The sequence below is a fragment of the Chiloscyllium plagiosum genome, unplaced genomic scaffold (genome assembly GCF_037043375.1).
Source record: "Chiloscyllium plagiosum isolate Xiang-an unplaced genomic scaffold, Cpla_swu_hap1 HiC_scaffold_2, whole genome shotgun sequence".
In the NCBI taxonomy this organism is placed as follows: domain Eukaryota; kingdom Metazoa; phylum Chordata; class Chondrichthyes; order Orectolobiformes; family Hemiscylliidae; genus Chiloscyllium; species Chiloscyllium plagiosum.
The window spans coordinates 12,521,168-12,541,469 of NW_028270140.1; the positions used below are offsets into that span (position 1 = coordinate 12,521,168).

Genomic DNA, 20,302 nt, shown 5'->3' on the forward strand with positions numbered 1-20,302 from the left:
TCTGGCATTGCGGTCTTGTGTTTATTGTCAATAACAATGTTGCATCAAATGTAGCAAATTCTTTCCTGTTGGAATATCATGAATAGTGACTTACAGCCCATTTCACACTGGCGTCTGGGACATGAATCAGTAACCCTTTCAGTGTATAGGGGCACTGTGTATTAATTAGGATATAGTTTGATTAAATCATCTTATTAGAAAATGGTGTATTGTGCATTATTACAGGACTCTTCTGTAGAGGCAACTCATTATTGAGAAACTTCATCTAATCAGCTTCACATTTGCAACAAGTTGGTAGTTATTTTCTATACTGTGGACTGAGAGAGCAAAAGCTAGCTTATTACCTTGAAAATACAGGCTATTGAATGTGTAACTAATCAATGAATTTCTGTCCTGTAGCCTCTAGAGCAGTTTGATGGATCTGGTGCTTTGCCAAATGTAAGCAATTACATTTGATGGATCTGGTGCTTTGAAGCTGCTGCTGTGAAGTCTGTTGTTTGAACATACCTGTAAATATTGGGGATGAATTCTGCATCAGTAGAATATAATGCATGAACTTGTTTGGTATGTAGTAGTATTACAAAGCGAGCTGAAGGTTGTAGGTTGTCTGCAGTAAGCGAATGTGAATCCATATGTCTCCTTTATGGGTGGGCTAAGCCAGGCAGCTCAGTCTAGCGATAAATAGCAAGATGAAATTCTCCTGACTGATAGTATTTTCTTCTCTTCCATGTTCTGGTTTTCTCCCCCTTCCTTATTGGTCCTTTTTGATCCACCTTACCCCACATTTGGATAAATGTCTGACTTATGGTTCAAATGTTCCTTTTCAGATTTATCAATTGGTTTTCTCATCATTTGAGTAACTTTCAGTTCAGATGGAGCTGGGATGATTGGTAAGTAAAAATGTTCTAAAGTCATGTGTGAGAAATCTTCATTAGATGGCTGTTTTACAATGGAAGTAAATGTCTGGGCATATTTACATGATTGGATCTGGTGTCTTTTTTAGTTTTGTTTACCAGGGTATCGCTGACATTCAAGCCAGAGTGGTTGACATGGCATGATCATGCCAGGTTTGATTAAGTTGTTCAAAAGTCCAAATTTGGATAAATTAGACAGATTACCAAACAATGCTGACCAAGGTAGGAGTGGAGGAAGGTCAGCTGTAAGTTGTAAATCATTGCCTCATAGCTGCTATGAACTCCCTGTTGATTGGCCAGAACGTAGCAGAACCTGGAAAATCTGATTACCTGTTTTCCCATGTGGCTGCAATTTGTACATAGCCCCGTGAAACCTGAGAGAAGAAAATATAATTGTTCAAAGGTTATTGTAGCAAATAAAAGCTCATAGTATAGGGAATAACATGTCATAGGTAAATATTGACTAGATAACAGGAAACAAAGGCTGTTTCCTCTTGTGGGAGAATCTGCAACTGGAGACAACTGTTTAAACATAAGAGATTTCCCTTTTAAGATAGATAAGGATTTTCTTTCTCTCAGAATATCGAGTCTTCAGAATTCTCTTCAAAAAGCAGTTGAAACACCGCCTTTGAACTTTTTTTATGGCAGAGGTAGATTGATTCTTTGTAAGCAACTGAGGTGAAGGGTTATTAGGAGACAGCAGCAAAGTGAAGTAATCAGGTCAGTAATGATTTTCATGAATGCTGGAAGAGCCGAAAAATGGAAGGGCCAAAGGGTCTCTCCTGCTAATTTGTGCAAAAATAGAGGTACGTTGTCAAGGTGGCTTATACGTATACCATACAGGGTAGCTGTTAGTTGGTTGACCCCAGGGTTGCTATTTGATAATCCAGATATTTTGGGGTAAACTCATGGCTGCACTTCAAAGCTTCCAACTGTTGGTAAGAAACCACATAATTAGGAATTCTGGTCCATAACAGTGCAATATGAGTTTTAGTGACATAGCTCACTGTCCTAAGTTTCACGAGACTTGGGTATTGATAGATGCTAATTTACTTGGGAACACTGAAACGTGCACTTAAAAAGTAGAATGATGTGGTTTTCCTGCATGATAGGCAAATAAAGTAAGATACCATATTTCTGTAATAAAGTCCTTATTTGATGTCCCACTTTAGCACTGTTAATGCAACTCATAGCTGACCTGATTGTGGCCTTAAATCCACTTTCCTTCCAATAACCTAAAACTCTCCTGAAAATCAAAAATCTGACTAACTTAGCTTTGAATTTTTCAGTGAACTAAGCTTCCATTGCTCTCTCTGAAAGAACGTTCTAAAGTCCAACAAACATCAGAGAAAAAGTTCTTCCTCATTTCAGTCTCAAATTGGCGCTCCCTTATTTTTAAACTGTGCCCCTTATTGTTAGATTTCTTCCATGAAGGGAAATCTCAGCATACACCCTATCAAATCCCCTCAGATTCTTTTATGCTTCAGTAATTTCTCATTTCTCTAAACTCTAGTATATGTGCAACCTGCTCAATCTTTATTTGTGAAACAACTCCTCTGTCCCAGGAATTGGCCAAATGAGCCTTCCCTGAACTGCTTCCAATGAGAGTTTTTCCTTGTTTATGGAGATCAAAACTGTACACAGTACTCTAGTAAAAATCTCACCAATGCCCTGTGCAGCTATAACAAGACTTCCTGACTTTCATATTCTATATTCCTTGCAGTAATGGCTAACATTCCATTTGACTTCAAATTAAAGCAAAATACTGTGAATACTGGAAAGCTTAAAAAAAATCAAAGTGCTGGAGAAACTTCAGCAGGTCTGGTGGCATCTTTAGAATCATAGAATCCCCACAGTGTGGAAGCAGACCATTCAGCCTATCAAGTTACACCAACCCTCTGAAGATCAGCCAACTCACACCCACCCTCCTACCCTATTACTGTAACTATGTATTTCCCATGGAAAATCCACCTAACCTGCACATCCCTGGACACTGGGCAATTTAGCACCGCAATTCCACCTAACCCACACATTCTTTGGACTGTGGGGGGGGCAGGGAACCACAGCATCCGGAGGAAACCCATGCAGGCATGGGGAGAATGTGGAAACTCCACTCAGTCACCTGTGGGATTGGAGAGTTAAAGTTTAAGGTTTGCTATGACTCTTCACAGAAAAATCTCTTCCATGTCTCCATCTTAATTTGGTGACCCCTTATTCTTAAACTGTATCCCTTTATTCTAGATATCTCCTATTAGAGGAAAGTCTCAGCATCTACCTGATCAAGGCCCCCTCAGAATCTTATATGTTATAGTAAGGTAATTACTCAGTCTTCAAAACTAAGTACAGATACCACCTGCTCAGCATTTCTAATGCAAGGTTCTTTTTGAAGGAGTTATACCAGACTTAAAGCGTTAATGTTCTTTCTCTCTCCCTTGAGTTTTTTCAACACTTTATTTTTTTAAATTCTATTTTCCCTTCTAATTACTTGATATACCTGCATGCTACGTTCTTGTAATTCATGCACGAGGACTCCTAAATACTTCTATGCCAGAGTATTCTGCAATCTTAAATAATAAATTTCTCTCTGACAAAGTGGACAATATTGCATTTTTCCACATTATACGCCATCTGCCAAAGTTTTGCAAATTCACTTACCCAACCTATGTCCTTTTGCAGAATCATCTGTATCTCCTCACGGCTTACTTTCTTACCTATTCTTGTAATGTCCACAAACTTGGCTACAATACACATGCTCCCTTCATTCAAGTCATTAATCTAGATTGAGAACTTTTAAGGTCCATGCATACCATTTCTTAGAGTTTGCTCAAGGATCTTTATCAGTTACATTGAGATTTGTGTGAATTCTTTTACTCATCCTTTTCATATAAATCTGCTTTATTAGTAGTGAGGGCCCACAATGCAAGGAGCAATGAAGGATAGGGGCCACCATTTAACTGCTCAACTGGGGCAGAAGTGGCAAGCACAAGAATGGAGGGAGGTGGGGAAACATGTTTACTTTTATTGACCATAAATTGTAGAACCTCAGGCAGCACATGTAGGCCTAGAATTTACAGTAGCAAGGATAGCAAAACTTTCAGAATTTGTTGTTGTTGATGCTGTGAAATTGACAAGTTCTTTGGGCAGTTGTACATTCTCCAAAGAATGCATTGTTGAGTTTCCCCTTTCCCATGAATGAAATTAATTCAAGGAGGTACTGGAGGTACAATTTGCGATCTTACTTTTAAAATCCATGAGAACAGTGCACTTGTTAGCTATGGTCTAAATTTTTTTTAATACTCTTCAGAATTACTGATAAGCAGTCGCACTAGCCCTGAAGGAGTAATTTCATATTTGTTAGCCATGACGTGGAGGTGCTGGTGTTGGACTGGAGAGAACAAGGTCAGAAGTCAGACGACACCAGGTTACAGTCCAACAGGTTTATTTGGAATCACAAGCTTTTGGAGCGCTGCTCCTTCATCAGGTAAAGTGTTGAAGGGGCTACGGTCCAAAAGCTTGTGATTTTCAAATAAGCATGTTGGACTGTAACCTGGTGTCATCTAACTTTATATTTGTCGACTGTCAATTTTCTTTTTTTAATAAGATTCTGTTTCTTTTAAAAGGTTCACGCTGTGTTAACTTATAGCCTAACCCTATATGAATGACCCAGTAATTTGTTTTGCAATAAATAATATTTAAAATGAAAAGAGGTTCAATGGCTTTTACTTGTGGGTATACCGCTTGTGTGAATATTTTAACGTGATTGACTGCTTATCCTGCTTGATGAGATCCTTGCTGCTGGGGGCAACTGGAAGTCCTCTTGATATGGAGGCAGATTCAAACTGAAGTTGAGAAATAAAATGGCCAAAACACACAAGATCATTGCTATACTGCTGACTCCAAAATCCAGTCCATAAAGTTTTAATGGCTGTTCCCTTTAGTTAAATTGTTGCAATCAACAGTCCTCTTTTAGAATTTATTTATCCCTAAAGCATTATTATTAAAATTAATCCACACCAAATTTCAGTTCCACAGAATTCAAGCGAACAAATCAGTAAAATATATAGATTAGAATTTGTCCTTGGGCACAGTTTAACTGGCTTTTTCCTAAGATATGTATCTAGAGTTATTCTCTGAAGTACGTAATAATCTTCTCCCTCATTGCTCCCATCCCTCCACAGGTCTGATTGTTTGGCTTTGGACCCCGACCAAGCCAAACCAAAATTTTTGCGTGAAGTGTTGGAAAAATGTATGAGGTAAATAAAGTTTTGATTTTTATTTATATCAGTCTTACTGATTCTGCATATTAGAGTTATTGAGTCATAGAGCTGTACATCACCGAAACAGACCCTTCGGTCCAACTCGTCCATGCCGATCAAATATCCTAACGTAATCTAGTCCCATTTGCCAGCACTTGGCCCATATCTTTCTTAAACCTTTCCTATTCATATACCCATCCAGATGCCTTTTAGACGCTGCAATTGTACCAGCCTTCACCACTTCCTCTGGTAGGTCATTCCAAACATGCACCACCCTCTGTGTAAAGAAGTTGCCCCTCCCACCCCAGACTTATGCCCTCTAGTTCTGGACTCCCTCACCCCAGGGAAAAGATTTTGTCTATTTATCCTATCCATGCCCCTCATGATTTTATAAAGCCTCTATAAGATCACGCCTCAGCCTCCGACACTCCAGGGAAGACAGCTCCAGCCTATTTAACCTCTCTCTATAGTTCAAATCCTCCAAGCCTGTTAAATCTTTTCTGAACCCTTTCAAGTTTCACAACATCATTCCAATAGGAAGGAACCAAAATTGCACACAATATTCCAAAAGTGGCCTAAATAATGTCCTGTACAGCCGCAACATGACCTCCCAACTCCTGTACTCAATACTCTGACCAATAAAAGAAAGCATACTATACACCTTTTTCACTATCCTGTCTACCTGCGACTCTACTTTCGAGGAACTATGAACCTGCACTCCAAGGTCTCTTTGTTCATCACAGTTAGCAAAAGCAGCCTTGCTAAATTTGTTATGAGATGAGCTGGATGTTTATTTGACAGACATGAGTAATTAAACATCTAGATACAGAAAACCTTCCAAAAGCTTATGTACAATATTTAACAATATAAATCAACTTCAAGTTTTTATATACAAATTTTATTAGAGAGTTTGGGAGTAAGAGGCTTGGTTAGTGTATAAAACTGAAGTTTTGAACTAAGCTGCAAAGTCACAAATGAGAGCTGGTGCTTTGTCTGACCAGGCCCTGGTTCTAAAATTAGCTTGCTACATGTGGAATTTTGTAACCTATTCAGCTGTGCTATGGTTATATTGATACTGTGACTCTTCTTTGTGAGACTTGCTGTTTCAGGTTTATCTTGTGGTAGACTCCTCATGGGTCTTGGAAGATTTCAGCTTTAATTATGCCTGCCTGCATTCGATATGTGTCCTTTCTGAATGTTAATTCTTGCATAGTAGAGCTTTTGAAAACTTCTTTTTTAATGTAAGGTTCTGATCCCTGTAGAGCATGATAATAATTTGGAGTATGATGCTGCAATTGTTTAGGTTGTGGTGAGAAATTTTTGTTTGCAGTTTCTATAGAATCTTCCTTCGAGATGAAATGTGTACCTGGCTGGGATGTTTATGCTTTATATTATCTGTTGACCTTGTATTTTAGTGCAGTAATTTGTAAATGGAGAGATGGATTAATTATTGTAAGACTTTAAAATATGTTTGTCTTGATACTTTGCATGTTCAATTTTTAATCAACAGTTTTGTTAATTGAGTTCAATGTTTGATAGTACTGTATGGAATTGCACTTGTGCAAACAACCACTATGTACTGTTCTGCTTCCTGTGCCACATAGTAAAACACCTACTCCTTAGTTACAAATCCCTCCACATAATCTATGTAATCTCCCAGCCTGTGGGGCACTTGTGGTGAAATGATGATAATTTCTACCTCTGAGCCAGGAAGCCTGGGTTCAAGTCTTATGTGCTCTGAAGGGTGTAATCTCTGAACAAGTTGATTTTTAGAAAATGTCCATCCCTGCTTGTGATCCTCAGTACTGTTTCTGACTACCTGTTTTCCTTTGCAACCATTGAGTTGTTTCAACCTAGTTAATAATTCCAACACAGACCCTTCTCCCAATCTGACATTCCTGATGAAGGGTATATGTCCAAAACGTCGACTCTGCTCCTGAGATGCTGCCTGACCTGCTGTGCTTTTCCAGTGCCACACTTTTCGACTCTGACTCTCTCTAGCATCTGCAGTCCTCACTTTCTTCCTCTTACAGTCTACCTCACCTTTTACATTTGAATCTGTGTATAATCACATCTCCTGACTTTTGTTCTGCTCATTGCCTGTTCTATCCATTGTAAGGGGCCTGGAATGTTTTCTAAGGTAAAAATGGGATATAAATGTTTAATAGTTTATGAAAGGATATCAAGATTCAGATCATCCAGTAATATGATCTGCATAAGCCTGTGCATTTACTCTTTCAGTGGGGTTTTTTGATCTTAAATATTATTTGATTATTGAAGCAATTTTTAAATTCATTCATGGGAGTGGCCATTACTGGGTGGGCCAGCATTTATTGCCTATTCTAGTTGCCCTTGAGAAAGTGATAGTGAGCTGCCTTCTTGAACCGCTGCAGTCCATTTTGGGTAAGTGAAGCCACAATGCCATAAAGGAGAAGGGATCTGAACAGGATCTAATCTGACATGAACGTAGAACCAGTTAATAATTATTCAACCACAGATTTATCCAATTTTCACTTTCCAATTGATTTTTGTTTACTTTGCATTGTTGAAGTGGAACGTAGATAGTGTTGACTGGACTTTGAAAGATCAGCAAAATGTTCTCATGATTTAACCCTGTCAGCCATTTTGGCATCTCTGTGTTGTACCCATTCCAAGATCAGAACATCCTTTCAGGTGTGGTGTCAATGGCTGTACATTTTGTTCCTATGCACTAATTTGTGCATGAGGACATGTTTTGCTCCTGAATGGTTTCTAGTGTCTCATTAAGAAATTCAAAAGATGCGTGGACATTGTTTTTGTCATTTTAAATAATCTGAAACAATAAAATAACTAAAGTCCTTTTAAAGCCTATTTGCTTCATTCAAGATGACCTATAATAGCCTACCACATGAAATATTCTTTTTTTTTTCCACATACTCTAACTGATCTTTGGATAAAGAAGGATGGTCTAAGACAATGGGGGGAAAGTGCCAAGTTCTACAGAATTTTACCTGAAGTTGTTTACAATACCTTTTTAAACTTCCTTGTGTTAGCATCTGAATTTGTTTAATAAAACCAAGAACTGCAGATGCTGGAAATCTGAAACAAAAGTAGAAAATGCTCGAGAAACTTAGCAGGTTTGGCAGCATCTGTGAAAAGAAAACAGTCAGTGTTTTGGGTATAGTGACCTTTTTATCATCGTTCTGATGAAGGGTACTGGACTCAAAACATTGACTCTGCTTTCTCTCCATGGTTGCTGCCAGAAATTTCTCCAGCAATTTCTTGGGTTTATTTTCTGTGTTGTTTAAATAATCGATTGGTATCTTCAGCAACTTTATGAATATGTATGTGTGTATATAGTATATAAATGTATGCTGCCATCCCTTTCACAGGCTTTCCTATTATCAAAGGATAGTGGATATTGTACCTGAGAACTTTGCAGCTCTGTTACCTGCTAATCCACTGTGTATTTACAAGTATGGCGATGAGAGCAACAGTAAGTAATGAACATCTGATTGTACTTAATCAGATTGTACTTTCTGCCTTATGAGCTGATGATTTTGATAGCTTCTCTCATGCAGACATATTAAGAACTGTATTTTATCTGTTTAATTTGCATTAGCTTAAGAACAGTAATGTAGTCCCCAATTAGTATTGTATAACTTAAAGGTATCTAATCAACAAAGTGGAAGACAATAGGCCCTTTTAGAGGTTTAGCTGTGATCATTTTTACTTCACAAATTGTAAACTTGACCTTCAGTACTGCAATTCATTTTGGGCCTGGTTCTTGAAAAATCTTTTCTTTTGGTTCTTGAGAAATCATATTTCAGTGAAAGAAGAGTTAAATATCAAACTCAATGAAAATACATTGAGGGATGAATAACTGCTCAACACTGACTTATCTGACCATAGATTCGTGCTGCTCAGTGTGGAGTGAAGTACAGTAATGTGTCACAATTTAGTGACAATACTAGTGAAGAACACTGATATGTCACAATTTCTCGATGTCCTGCAGCATTTCTATGGTTTTAGATCTCTCTTGCTCTTTTCCCACTTTCATGCTAACTACACAAGCTCTACCATGAAAATTTGTACATTCACCCTCTTGTAGGCACTGCCTGTCTTGTGCATTTGGATACAATGTCTTGTGAATACATCGATCCTTTGTGCTTGTGTGTTCCCCTTCTTGCTCTTATCAATTATATGTGATATGTTTGTGTTAACTGGTTCTCCTTCTTATGCTTTCTTCCATTAATGATAATCAATGAGTCATCCATTTTTCTATTTTGCAATGTTGCAAGTAAAGCAATAGTGTTTAAAAATAAAACACAAATGTAAGTTATCCCCTAGTGAACCAGAAAGTTACCAAATTAAATTTGACAATTTGACGTGAATTCTTGAGCCCACTTGCTGATATTATTTTTGTTGATGCTTTAGGTTCTCTGCCTGGTTATGCTGTGGCTGTCAGTGTCTGCAATGCTATTAAAAGCAAAGCAAGCAATGATGAAATCTTAAGCATACTAAAAGACCTACCAAATCCTAATCAAGAGGATGATGATGATGGTAAGGAGTTATTTTAATTTTGGTTGGAAAACTATTACATGCAGATCATTGTCAAAGACACAATTAATTGCCACTTAGAAAATTGTATGTTAATAATGGCTGGTACAGATATCATATCTGACTAGCCTGATTGACTTCTTAAGGGTTAAGAAGGTAGTACTGTAGCTGTATAATGGACTTTCAATATACACTTTATAAAGTGTTGTTTATAACAAACAACCTCACAAAATACTGATAGATGATATCCAAAGGGATATGGCAACTTCAGTGTACTATTGGCCAAGGGATAGCAAGCACAGTATAGTGAAATGATTTTTTTAAGCAGAAAGTTCAGTTTGACCCAATGGGTCAATATTAAGACCATTAACTTTCCTCCCAACAGAGGCTGACAAGTGACCTGATAGAAGTATGTAAAATTATGAACAGTCTGCATAGGTGGAAATGTCAAATGCTTGTGGCGTAGGGTTAAGTGAGTGGGGTGTCACCCTCTTTCTTCCCCTTAAAAAAAAGACATGATAGTATTCACTACCCTATTGGCCAGAAGATTGATATTGTTAAAATGGAAATCCCTAATTCTGCCTACTCATGTACACTGGGTTAGAAATATGTAATACTTGTCTTAAATTAGAAAAGATTAGATTATCCTTATCTGGCTCCTCTAATAAATTAACAAAAATTTGGAACCCTTTTCTTTCACATGCAAAGGGTCTTTGTAACTGTTCCACACAGAGGTATCTTCTGTTGTGGCAATTTTTTTTTTCTCGTTTTATTTTCCTTTTCCTTTTTCTTTTGTTAATGCAGTTATCTCACTGCTGGTTTAATTTATTATGTTATGTGCTTTGTATATGTTTTCTATTTATTATGGTTGCTTGTCATTTTTCTCTTTATATTTTTGGGGGAGGTATGTGCCATGGGGAGGGTGGTCGGCTTTTGTTTACTGTTGTTTATTGCTTGTGATTGCACCTTGTTTTGCTGTCTTTTCTTTTTGGAGAAAAATCAATTTAAAAAATGATAAGTGGAAGAAACATTTAAAGGAGATGTGCAAAGCTTTTTTTTAACGCAGTTTGTGGTAAATGCCTGGAGTGCATTGCCAGGAAGGTGGTAGAAGCAGGTACGGTAGCAACATGTAAGAGGCATTTAAGAGACATATAAGCAGGCAGGAAGCAGAGGGACTTGGATAAAGTGCAGGGAGGTGGTTTAGTTTAGATTCACATCATTGGTGCTGAAGAGCCTGTTCCTGTGCTCTACTCTTTCTATGTTCTGTATTCTTGATGATTTATAATTTACCTAGGATTGGGTATATGAAGTATAATTTTGAAGTTTGAGGATTATATGAAACTTGACAATGTGGTGTTTATAATGTGTCTACATACAGCAAGACCTGGATAATCAGGCTTCACCTGAGAAGTGGCAGGTGACATCACACCATATACATTCCAGACAATGACAGTCTCCAACCAGAGCAAAGCTAATCATCTATCATTAACATCTATCACTTGTGGGCGGCACGGTGGCACAGTGGTTAGTACTGCTGCCTCACAGCACCAGAGACCCGGGTTCAATTCCCGCCTCAGGCGACTGTGTGGAGTTTGCACGTTCTCCCCGTGTCTGCGTGGGTTTCCTCCGGGTGCTCCGGTTTCCTCCCACAGTCCAAAGATGTGCAGGTCAGGTGAATTGGCCATGCTAAATTGCCCGTAGTGTTAGGTAAGGGGTAAATGTAGGGTTATGGGTGGGTTGCGCTTCGGCGGGGCGGTGTGGACTTGTTGGGCCGAAGGGCCTGTTTCCACACTATAAGTAATCTAATCTAAACATTCATTAACACTACCATATTCAATCTCTTACTGTCTACATCTAGGGTATAAAAACTGGCTATAAGAGCAGGTCAGACATCTACGTCCAGTTCAAGAAGATAGCTCACTGCTATTTTCAGAAGGATAATTATGAATCAGTAGCTAATGTAAACTTTGGTAGTGAAGCTCATATCCCATGAACGAACATATTGTTTCAAAAAAATTGAATCCACCAATCAATGGCCCAAGCTATTCAGGCCAAAATGATTGCCTCCCTCCATTATTATAATTTCTGGGCATAGAATTGAGGGTTATATATCTGGCATTTGGCACTGCTGGGCATGTGTTTACCCTAACACTAGTAGATAAATAAGTTATTGTTGGCCAAATACTCTGAATTGTGGTGTTATTTCAAATGTGGGAAATTATCAGCATTCTGGTATTTCCCAATTCACTAATCTTAAATTTCTTTATACTGTCAAGAGCAAGACATTTAATGATGTAGAAGTATCACTTTGCCATGCATTCTGAAAATATAATTATGAAGGGCTTTGATAAAGCAAATATGAAGGAACTGTAAACTGAGTTGGTAAACAGAGAATACAGATTTAAGATGATAGTCAAAAGAATTGGAGATGGCTTGCAGAAACATTATTCTTGCACAGTGAATTGGTGTGGCTTAAAATGCACCACCTAAAAGTGTAGAAGCAGATTCAGGAGCAATTTTGTAAAGGAAAGTAGAAAGATATATGTAAAGAAAAATAATTCTGAACCGAGTGAAGAGCCATGGAGAGGAACTAATTGCCTCCTTCTATCTAAACCTTTCATGTACAACGGATGTCCTCCTATCGTTATATGGTTCTAAAATGCCACCCACTCAGTTAATTTAATATGATTCTCAAATAGGATTAACCTTTTACCTTAATTTGGGAAAAGTGCTGCTGGGATTAAATGACCAACTTTCTTGCGCTTCACCTTTTCAGATGAAGGATTCAGCTTTAATCCTTTGAAGATTGAAGTTTTTGTGCAGACTTTACTTCACTTGGCTGCCAAATCCTTCAGCCATTCCTTCAGTGCTTTGGCAAAGTAAGTGTATTCCTTTTCTATTAACAAAATGTTTGGGAGTGGATGTTTGTGTGCCACTTCATTTATAAACCTGCAATTAGCTCAGTGAATAATGGGATTTATTTTTGTTCTACGAAATACTGGTTTTTGCTCTCGTGCTTCACCGATCTTTAAAGTTAACCCACATCGTGCTAAACAATTAATACGGTCCACTAAGTAGTTGTTAAGAAACCCTAAACTTTTTATTTTTTACGGACAGTCTGAGGATTACAATTTTTGGCAGTCCTGTCAGTTCCAGTGCATATCCAGGCTGCACATTCTCAGCCGAGGGTTCCAGGTTCATTTGAAGGGTGGGGGTAGCAGCTGCAAATGAGGTTGGGTATGGTGCAAAAATCTGACCATGAGATCCATTTGAAGGAAAAGAGACTACTTGAAACCAGGTTGTTCCTGGCTGGCCATCATTTATTGCCCTTCTCTAGCTGCGCTTGAACAGAGTTGCTCGCACAGCCATTTCAGAGGCAGTTGAGAGTCAACCATGTTACTGTGGGTTCGGAGGCACATGTAGGCCAGACCAGGTGAGGATGGCAAATTTCCTTCCCTGAAGGACATGAGTGAACCGTTGGGTTTTCCAACAAACAACAATGGATTCTTGGTCATCAGTAGATTCTTACTTTCAGATTTTTTTTTTTGCATTGAATTCAAATTCCACCGTCTGCTCTGATTGATTGGATTTGAACCTGGACCATACTGAAAAGGGACTATTGTAGTTTGCTCTGAGAATTTGGAGCTCACAGAAGCTCTGAGAGCCATTAAGTGGAACTAAGAATTGGGTTTATGGCTCAGAAGAAGTCCTGAGAACAATCTGAAACAGATTGGGTTTTGGAAGGAGCCCTGGGAACCATTGATGGTTCAACGCCATCTGAGAGTGGGGTTATAGGAAACCACGACAGTATTTGCTTGGTGCAACTGAGAAATATTGGAGCTCAGTGAAGCCAACTGTCTGCAAAAGAGCAAGATCTGTGCCCATGATTAGGTGCTGAATGCAATCTCAGGAAGAGATTGAACTAACTTGATGTGAGCAGTTGTTGAAGCAGTCTGTGATGGAGTGGCATTTGAGGGAGTTTGGAAGCCAGATCTTCAGCAGTGAAGATGTGATATCCATTGTGAAGTACGCAAAGTTTCAACATGATTTGATGACCTCCTTTGCTGAGAAATCCATGCATTCGTCCTGACCACATTTGCTATTTGATATACTCTCGGGGTACTTGACCACTGTTTCTGTTACTTATATTTATCGCATGTTAATTGTGGATGTTGGGGTATAGGTGAAATATTATACATTGTTCTACTGTTCTAATTTTGCATTGTTAAGTTTATTTTGTTTATCTTAAGAACAAATGCAGTTACTCGTCCCTGGTCAAACAAATAGATTTGACTGTCTTATCAGGGATCATAACGCATGACAATTGGTGTTCTTGATGGGTTAGGTAAAGCAGTGAACAAGCCAAGTTTAATGATCCCCTATCCATTAACGTGACGTGTTGTATTGTGCTCATTTCTGGTGGTTCCCAGTAAATACAATAAGATTGGCTTCATTGAATCCTTAGTTGATTATTTCACCTTTTGGAGAGTTAATGATATAGAAGATGGTATTAGCAATAACATTAGCAAATTTGCTGATGATACTAAGCTGGGTGGCAGGGTGAAATGTGATGAGGATGGTAGGAGATTACAGGGTGACCTGGACAAGTTAGGTGAGTGGTCAGATGCATGGCAGATGCAGTTTAATGTGGACAAATGTATGGTTATCCACTTTGGTGGCAAGAACAGGAAGGCAGATTACTACCTAAATGGAATCAATTTAGGTAAAGGGGCAGTACAGAGAGATCTGGGTGTTCTTGTACACCAGTCACTGAAGGTAAGCATGCAGGTACAGCAGGTAGTGAAGAAGGCTAATAGCATGCTGGCCTTCATAACAAGAGGGATTGAGTATAGAAGTAAAGAGGTTCTTCTGCAGCTGTACAGGGCCCTGGTGAGATCACACCTGGAGTACTGTGTGCAGTTCTGGTCTCCAAATTTGAGAAAAGACATTCTGGCTATTGAGGGAGTGCAGCGTAGGTTCACGAGGTCAATTCCTGGAATGGCGGGACTACCTTACGCTGAAAGACTGGAGTGACTGGGCTTGTATACTCTTGAGTTTAGAAGACTGAGAGGGGATCTGATTGAAACATATAAGATTATTAAAGGATTGGACACTCTGGAGGTAGGAAACATGTTTCCGCTGATGGGTGAGAGCCGAACCAGAGGACACAGCTTAAAAATACGGGGTAGACCATTTAGGACAGAGATGAGGAGAAACTTCTTCACCCAGAGAGTGGTAACTGTGTGGAATGCTCTGCCCCAGAGGGCAGTGGAGGCCCAGTCTCTGGATTCATTTAAGAAAGAGTTGGATAGAGCTCTCAAGGATAGTGGAATCAAGGGTTATGGAGATAAGGCAGGAACAGGATACTGATTAAGGATGATCAGCCATGATCATATTGAATGGTGGTGCAGGCTTGAAGGGCAGAATGGCCTACTCCTGCACCTGTTGTCTATTGGCATAGGGTATAAATAAGTGCTTCAACTAAGGAAGAGGAAAATATCTTGGGCCAAGTCAACCAGATGTTTTAGTACCTTCTTTATTTGGGCAAATTGTAGAAAGAGGATGAAAGACAACAATAAAATGGAGGAGAGAGAAGGGGCCTGTCAAAAGTCTAGAAAATGATACACAGCCTTCAATTTCTCTCACCAACATTTTCGTGATGTTTCTTTCTACATTTATTTGTGTGTGTTTTACCAGTTGTTTCTTTGTTCTTGTAGGTTTCATGAGATTTTTAAGACTTTGGCTGAAGGTGATGAGGGCAAACTACATGTACTAAGAGTCATGTTTGATGTTTGGAAGTGTCATCCTCAGGTAAAAGTTGTCCCTTTCTCTCCTAGCAAATAACAAATCTGTAAATTAAGAGCAAAACACACTATTGCTTATTCTTGCCTTCTAAAGTGACCTAAACTATCAACTATCCTTTGCTTGATTGGAATACCTGTTGACACCCACAATTCAATGATTAATGCTGACTGCACCTCTGATTTTTAATCAGACTGCACGTATCCAATATAAAGCCCCTTCTCTTTTTAAATTTAACAAAATCTACCTTGTTTTAAGGTTTTTTTCCTCAATTGATATACTTATTACTTTATTTTCATTTTTATGTTTGTTAGGCCTTTATCATTTTTTATTTCAACTTATTCACGCGATTTTGCTATTAGTGTGCATGTTGTTAGGTGTCAGGCAAGAAAGCACAGCCTGAACTGAAAGACTGCACTCAAATGGAGAGCTACATTTGAATAGAGTGGGCTGGAGGCTATTGTCTGACCCCCTACTCCCTTCAGTTAGACATCTCTGCTGGGAATATGAAATTGGTGGATTAGTTCCCAATATCATATTACTTTCCTGTCCGATAGGAGAAACTGAGGACTGCAGATGCTGGAGATCAGAGCTGAAAATGTGTTGCTGGAAAAGCGCAGCAGGTCAGGCAGCATCCAAGGAACAGGAGAATCGACGTTTCGGGCATAAGCCCTTCCTGAAGAAGGGCTTATGCCCGAAACGTCGATTCTCCTGTTCCTTGGATGCTGCCTGACCTGCTGCGCTTTCCCAGCAACACATTTTCAGCTTCCTGTCCAATAACCAATTTTTCTTGATGTTCCGCAGATGATGGCTATGTTGGTCGATAAAATGATCAGAACACAGATTGTAGACTGTGCAGCAGTAGCAAACTGGATCTTCTCTTCAGAAATGGCACACGATTTCACTAGGTAATCTGTATGAACACTTGACACCGTAGCATTCTACTATGATCAGTCTTTGCAACTGAGTGGAACTAACCCATCTTGTGGCACTTTAGGTTGTATGTCTGGGAAATTCTTCACTCCACTATCCGGAAGATGAACAAACATGTACAAAAGGTCCAGAAGGAACTTGAAGAGACTAAAGATAAACTGGATAAACAGCACAAAAGAGTAAGTTTGTTTTATTTTAAATTTAATTGAATATAGGTTAGGGGGAAAAAGTGCTGAGAATACCAAATTCTGACAGCATCTGTGGAAAGAAATAGAGGTAACGTTTCAGGTCGCTGACATTTCATCAGAAATTAACCTGAAACAATATCTCTGGTTCTCTCCACAAATGCCATTTGATCTGCTGAATATGTCAAGCATTTATTTTTTGGTCTTATTTTAGATTTCCAGCATTTGTTGTACTCTTGTAATTATCGTTGCGCAGAGGTTATAGAAAATATTTTCAAAGTTCTCTTTCCCATCCTGATTCAAAAAAAAATGAAAGACCTCTCCCACCTGTATCACTGCTGTTTCATTGTAAGTCACTTGTCTCGGTTTTCTGGGCCTCCTGCTCATATCAGAGAATGGAAGTGGGAAAAGTACTATGTTAGTGCTGCAACAGCTGTAGCTGGGGCTCCCTCTTTTGCTGTCAACTGGTTTTGTTCTGCAGCTTGTGTTGTAACTTGGCCGCTATGTGCTGCATACTACCAAAACTGTTCCTAAAATACAAGGAACAGGAATATGCACATGATGACAACTAGTCTGACAAACGTCTCTCTATCAAAAACATCTAACACACTTAACCAGTTTGTTATAGCAAGACTGTGATATGTCCTCACTTAAAGTTGTAGTTCCATTCCTGAAAAGTGCAACTTTAAATGAAGCAACTTTAAGCAAATCAGATTTTATCATTTAAATTAATGTGAAAGCTGTAGTTTGTTTCTGTAGGATCTTCCTCATCAGAAAATTGTTAAAACATCATAGCCTATAAATTGAAATATTTTACAATGCTAAATTTCTAAATTGGCGAATAAAATAAACCTATCAAAATACAAGATAAAACTTTCTACTTGCTTCTCTGTCACTGCCAATCTTGCTCACCACATCTCTGCTGTCCGACCCTACTCATCCCTGTGGACCTTTCCTCACATTAACATGCAGTCTCTCAGTCACTGTCTCTCTGTGCTGTACCTTCTGGGTGAGTTCAGTGCTGGAGGTGAATAGTGTAAGGTGTATCACATTGGGGGACTGAGGGAAAGTCTGTCAGAAACTCTGATACAAAATCAAAATGCCTCAGATCCTGGAAATCTGAAATAAAAACGGAAAAAACTATTTTTAAAAATCTGGCACCTTTTCTGTAGAGACAGAATTAATGCTTCAGGATGTGATCTTTCATCAGAACTTGGAAAAGCCGTAATTAAAATTAAATGGGATATTCCCCATTTTGCCCCCTCTTCTTTCAACATGTTGGTGTTAACTTTGTTTTCCTCATTTTTGCTCTCGAAGGGTAGCTGAGTTTAGTTTTAGGCCAGTATCCCGTCACCAAGTCCCCCTTCATTTACATGTGGAGAGTCCTTGACATTGATCTAGCTCCCTCAGAGCCAGCTGTCAGAGCAAACAGAACTCTGACACTCCTGTTCTTTTTTTTCCGTTTTTTATAACTCTACAGAGGCAGGTAACCCATCACCAAGTCACCCTTTATTTTCACGTGCATTGTACTTGACAATGATCAATCTCCCTCAGAGCCAGTTCTCAGAGTGAACAAAATGTCTGGCACTCCTGTTTTATTTCTTTTTTTTTATATTACACATGGAGAGTCCTTGTCACTGATCCAGCTCTCTCAGAGCAAACACAAGTCTGACACTCTTTTTTCTTTTTTTTTAAACCCCAACACTACTGCCTAACTGCGGTAGTGCTTATTTTTCCCCAGCACCGATGTTGTGTGTGTGCAGGTGTGAGACACAGTGAAAGACACAAGGTGCACAAATCTTTAATCAGTTTCCACCACCAGGGAGAAAGGAAACACCCGAGTGGCCAGTGACAAGCAGTGCCCTTCACATCAAAGGGCAATGACACTCCTGTCAGCCAGGGGTTCCTGATTGGGGCTGTTAATCTGGTCCAATCAGGGAACTCGTAATCTATAAGGTCCAGAGGGCTGACCTCATGCAGTCACTATAGATAGAATAGCCAGCATTATCTTTACATTGATTTTATGTCACCTATGTCAAGGCTATTCTTTAACACATAGGCTTCATTGTCTACAAGATATAATTTTTGCAGTTAGGATCTAAAATTAAAAAATTGAATTGGTGGAAAATGTGGCTGCAGTGTTTATCCTGTGCCACGAGAGGGAGCACTGAGATTTCTGATCATTATGTGGAATCAGTCTTTTAGCAACACAGAGTGGAGCAATATTCACCAGTAGTGCTAGCTCTGGCTCTCCAGAAAGCAGATATTCATGAGCTCTTATTGAAGGGAAGGCAAGAATCCTCTGTAGAGTCATAGAGATATATAGCACAGAAACAAAGTTCACCTGTTGCAATTCAAATGAACAGCTATTCATTTTTAATTTTCTGATGTTAAGGAGAGGAACCAAGGTGGCTTGTTCCTGTAGCATCCAGGTGATTCCTTATATCTAGCACTAAGTGGTACAATGAAGGAGGCAGCATTTGAAACTTTGAACTCCATTTACTAGGAAATGTAGAATAGAGCTTTAACTGAAATTTGTTGCTGAACAACTTGAGATATCCGACCATTAAATCCCTCCCTCTTGCAAAAATAAAGGAAAATATTCCTATAAATAAACTGATTTCATCTTGCATGGGAAAAGAACATAAACTACTTGTGTGGCTGTATAACGCATGAGGGTGTTTTGTGTCTTTACTCAACTACAGCACTTGACAATTACAGGTCTCCCAAACATAAATATATCCATTTCTGTTGGAAAGAAATTGCCAATAAGCGGATTTGGAGTGGAGGGAAAGAAATTAAGACATTATTAATGACTTAGAACAATTTTATGGGGAGAGTATAAAATTTCTAACTAATTAGAGCAATGGTATGATTGTATTTTTTTCTAAAGCGAGACAGTGATGATGACTATGATCAGAACAGTGATGAAGATGAAGATGGTCCTTTGGAAGAACAGATTGAACGTCTTCAGGAGAAGGTTGAATCTGCTCAAAGTGAACAGAAAAACCTCTTCCTAGTAATTTTCCAGGTAAAGTTGTGTGTTTGGTTCCCCTGTTTTAATCCACTTATTTTTTTTTCACATTTGTTCCATAGAATTCTTCATTTAAGTACTGAAGATTCTTTATTCTTCACAGCGTTTTATAATGATCTTGACAGAACATCTTGCAAGGTGTGAAACTGGTGGGATTGATTTTAACACACCTTGGTATAAGAACTGCATTGAACGTTTACAGCAAATTTTCCTCCAGGTTAGTAATGTTGATCATAAAAATGGTTTGGCCAATATAAGGTATGGTGCCAATAAAATATTGTCTATTTAAATACGAGGAAAGATATATGCAATAACCCTAAAGAAAGCACTTTTGACTGCATTTAGTGTTTTAGGAATTTTTCTGGTTGTTCATACATGATTCAGTGTACAATTGATTACTTTTGAAGTGTAAGTGAATGCATAATCCCAATTACACTCAGCAATGGCTGCATATAACAGCAAGTTAAATGATCAGGTCATCTTGTTTTGATGTGTTTGTCGAATCATTGCACAGGGTAAGTCAATCAAAACTCACTCCTGTGTTCTATTGCCATAGCCTGCAAATTTGTTTCCCTTAAGCACTCATTCAGTTTCCTTTTAAAATCATTGATTGTCTCCTCTTCCACTATCGAAATAAAC

At 38.7% G+C, this 20,302-nt stretch overlaps 1 protein-coding gene across 2 annotated transcripts in view; it reads left to right on the top strand.

Annotated features, from left to right (window-relative positions):
• The window catches only part of ncbp1 (nuclear cap binding protein subunit 1), an 83,928-nt gene that overhangs the window by 57,339 nt on the left and 6,287 nt on the right, over window positions 1–20,302 (top strand). Inside the window, exons 13-22 of one of the 2 annotated variants that reach the window (XM_043719261.2) lie at window positions 828–890; window positions 5,093–5,167; window positions 8,542–8,645; window positions 9,587–9,712; window positions 12,486–12,588; window positions 15,427–15,520; window positions 16,316–16,419; window positions 16,509–16,623; window positions 19,523–19,660; window positions 19,767–19,880. In XM_043719261.2, the coding sequence (XP_043575196.1) occupies window positions 828–890; window positions 5,093–5,167; window positions 8,542–8,645; window positions 9,587–9,712; window positions 12,486–12,588; window positions 15,427–15,520; window positions 16,316–16,419; window positions 16,509–16,623; window positions 19,523–19,660; window positions 19,767–19,880 (1,036 nt within the window). Of the gene's footprint in view, window positions 1–827; window positions 891–5,092; window positions 5,168–8,541; window positions 8,646–9,586; window positions 9,713–12,485; window positions 12,589–15,426; window positions 15,521–16,315; window positions 16,420–16,508; window positions 16,624–19,522; window positions 19,661–19,725; window positions 19,881–20,302 lie in introns of both variants that reach the window. The other variant, XR_015759459.1, reaches the window with a different exon arrangement.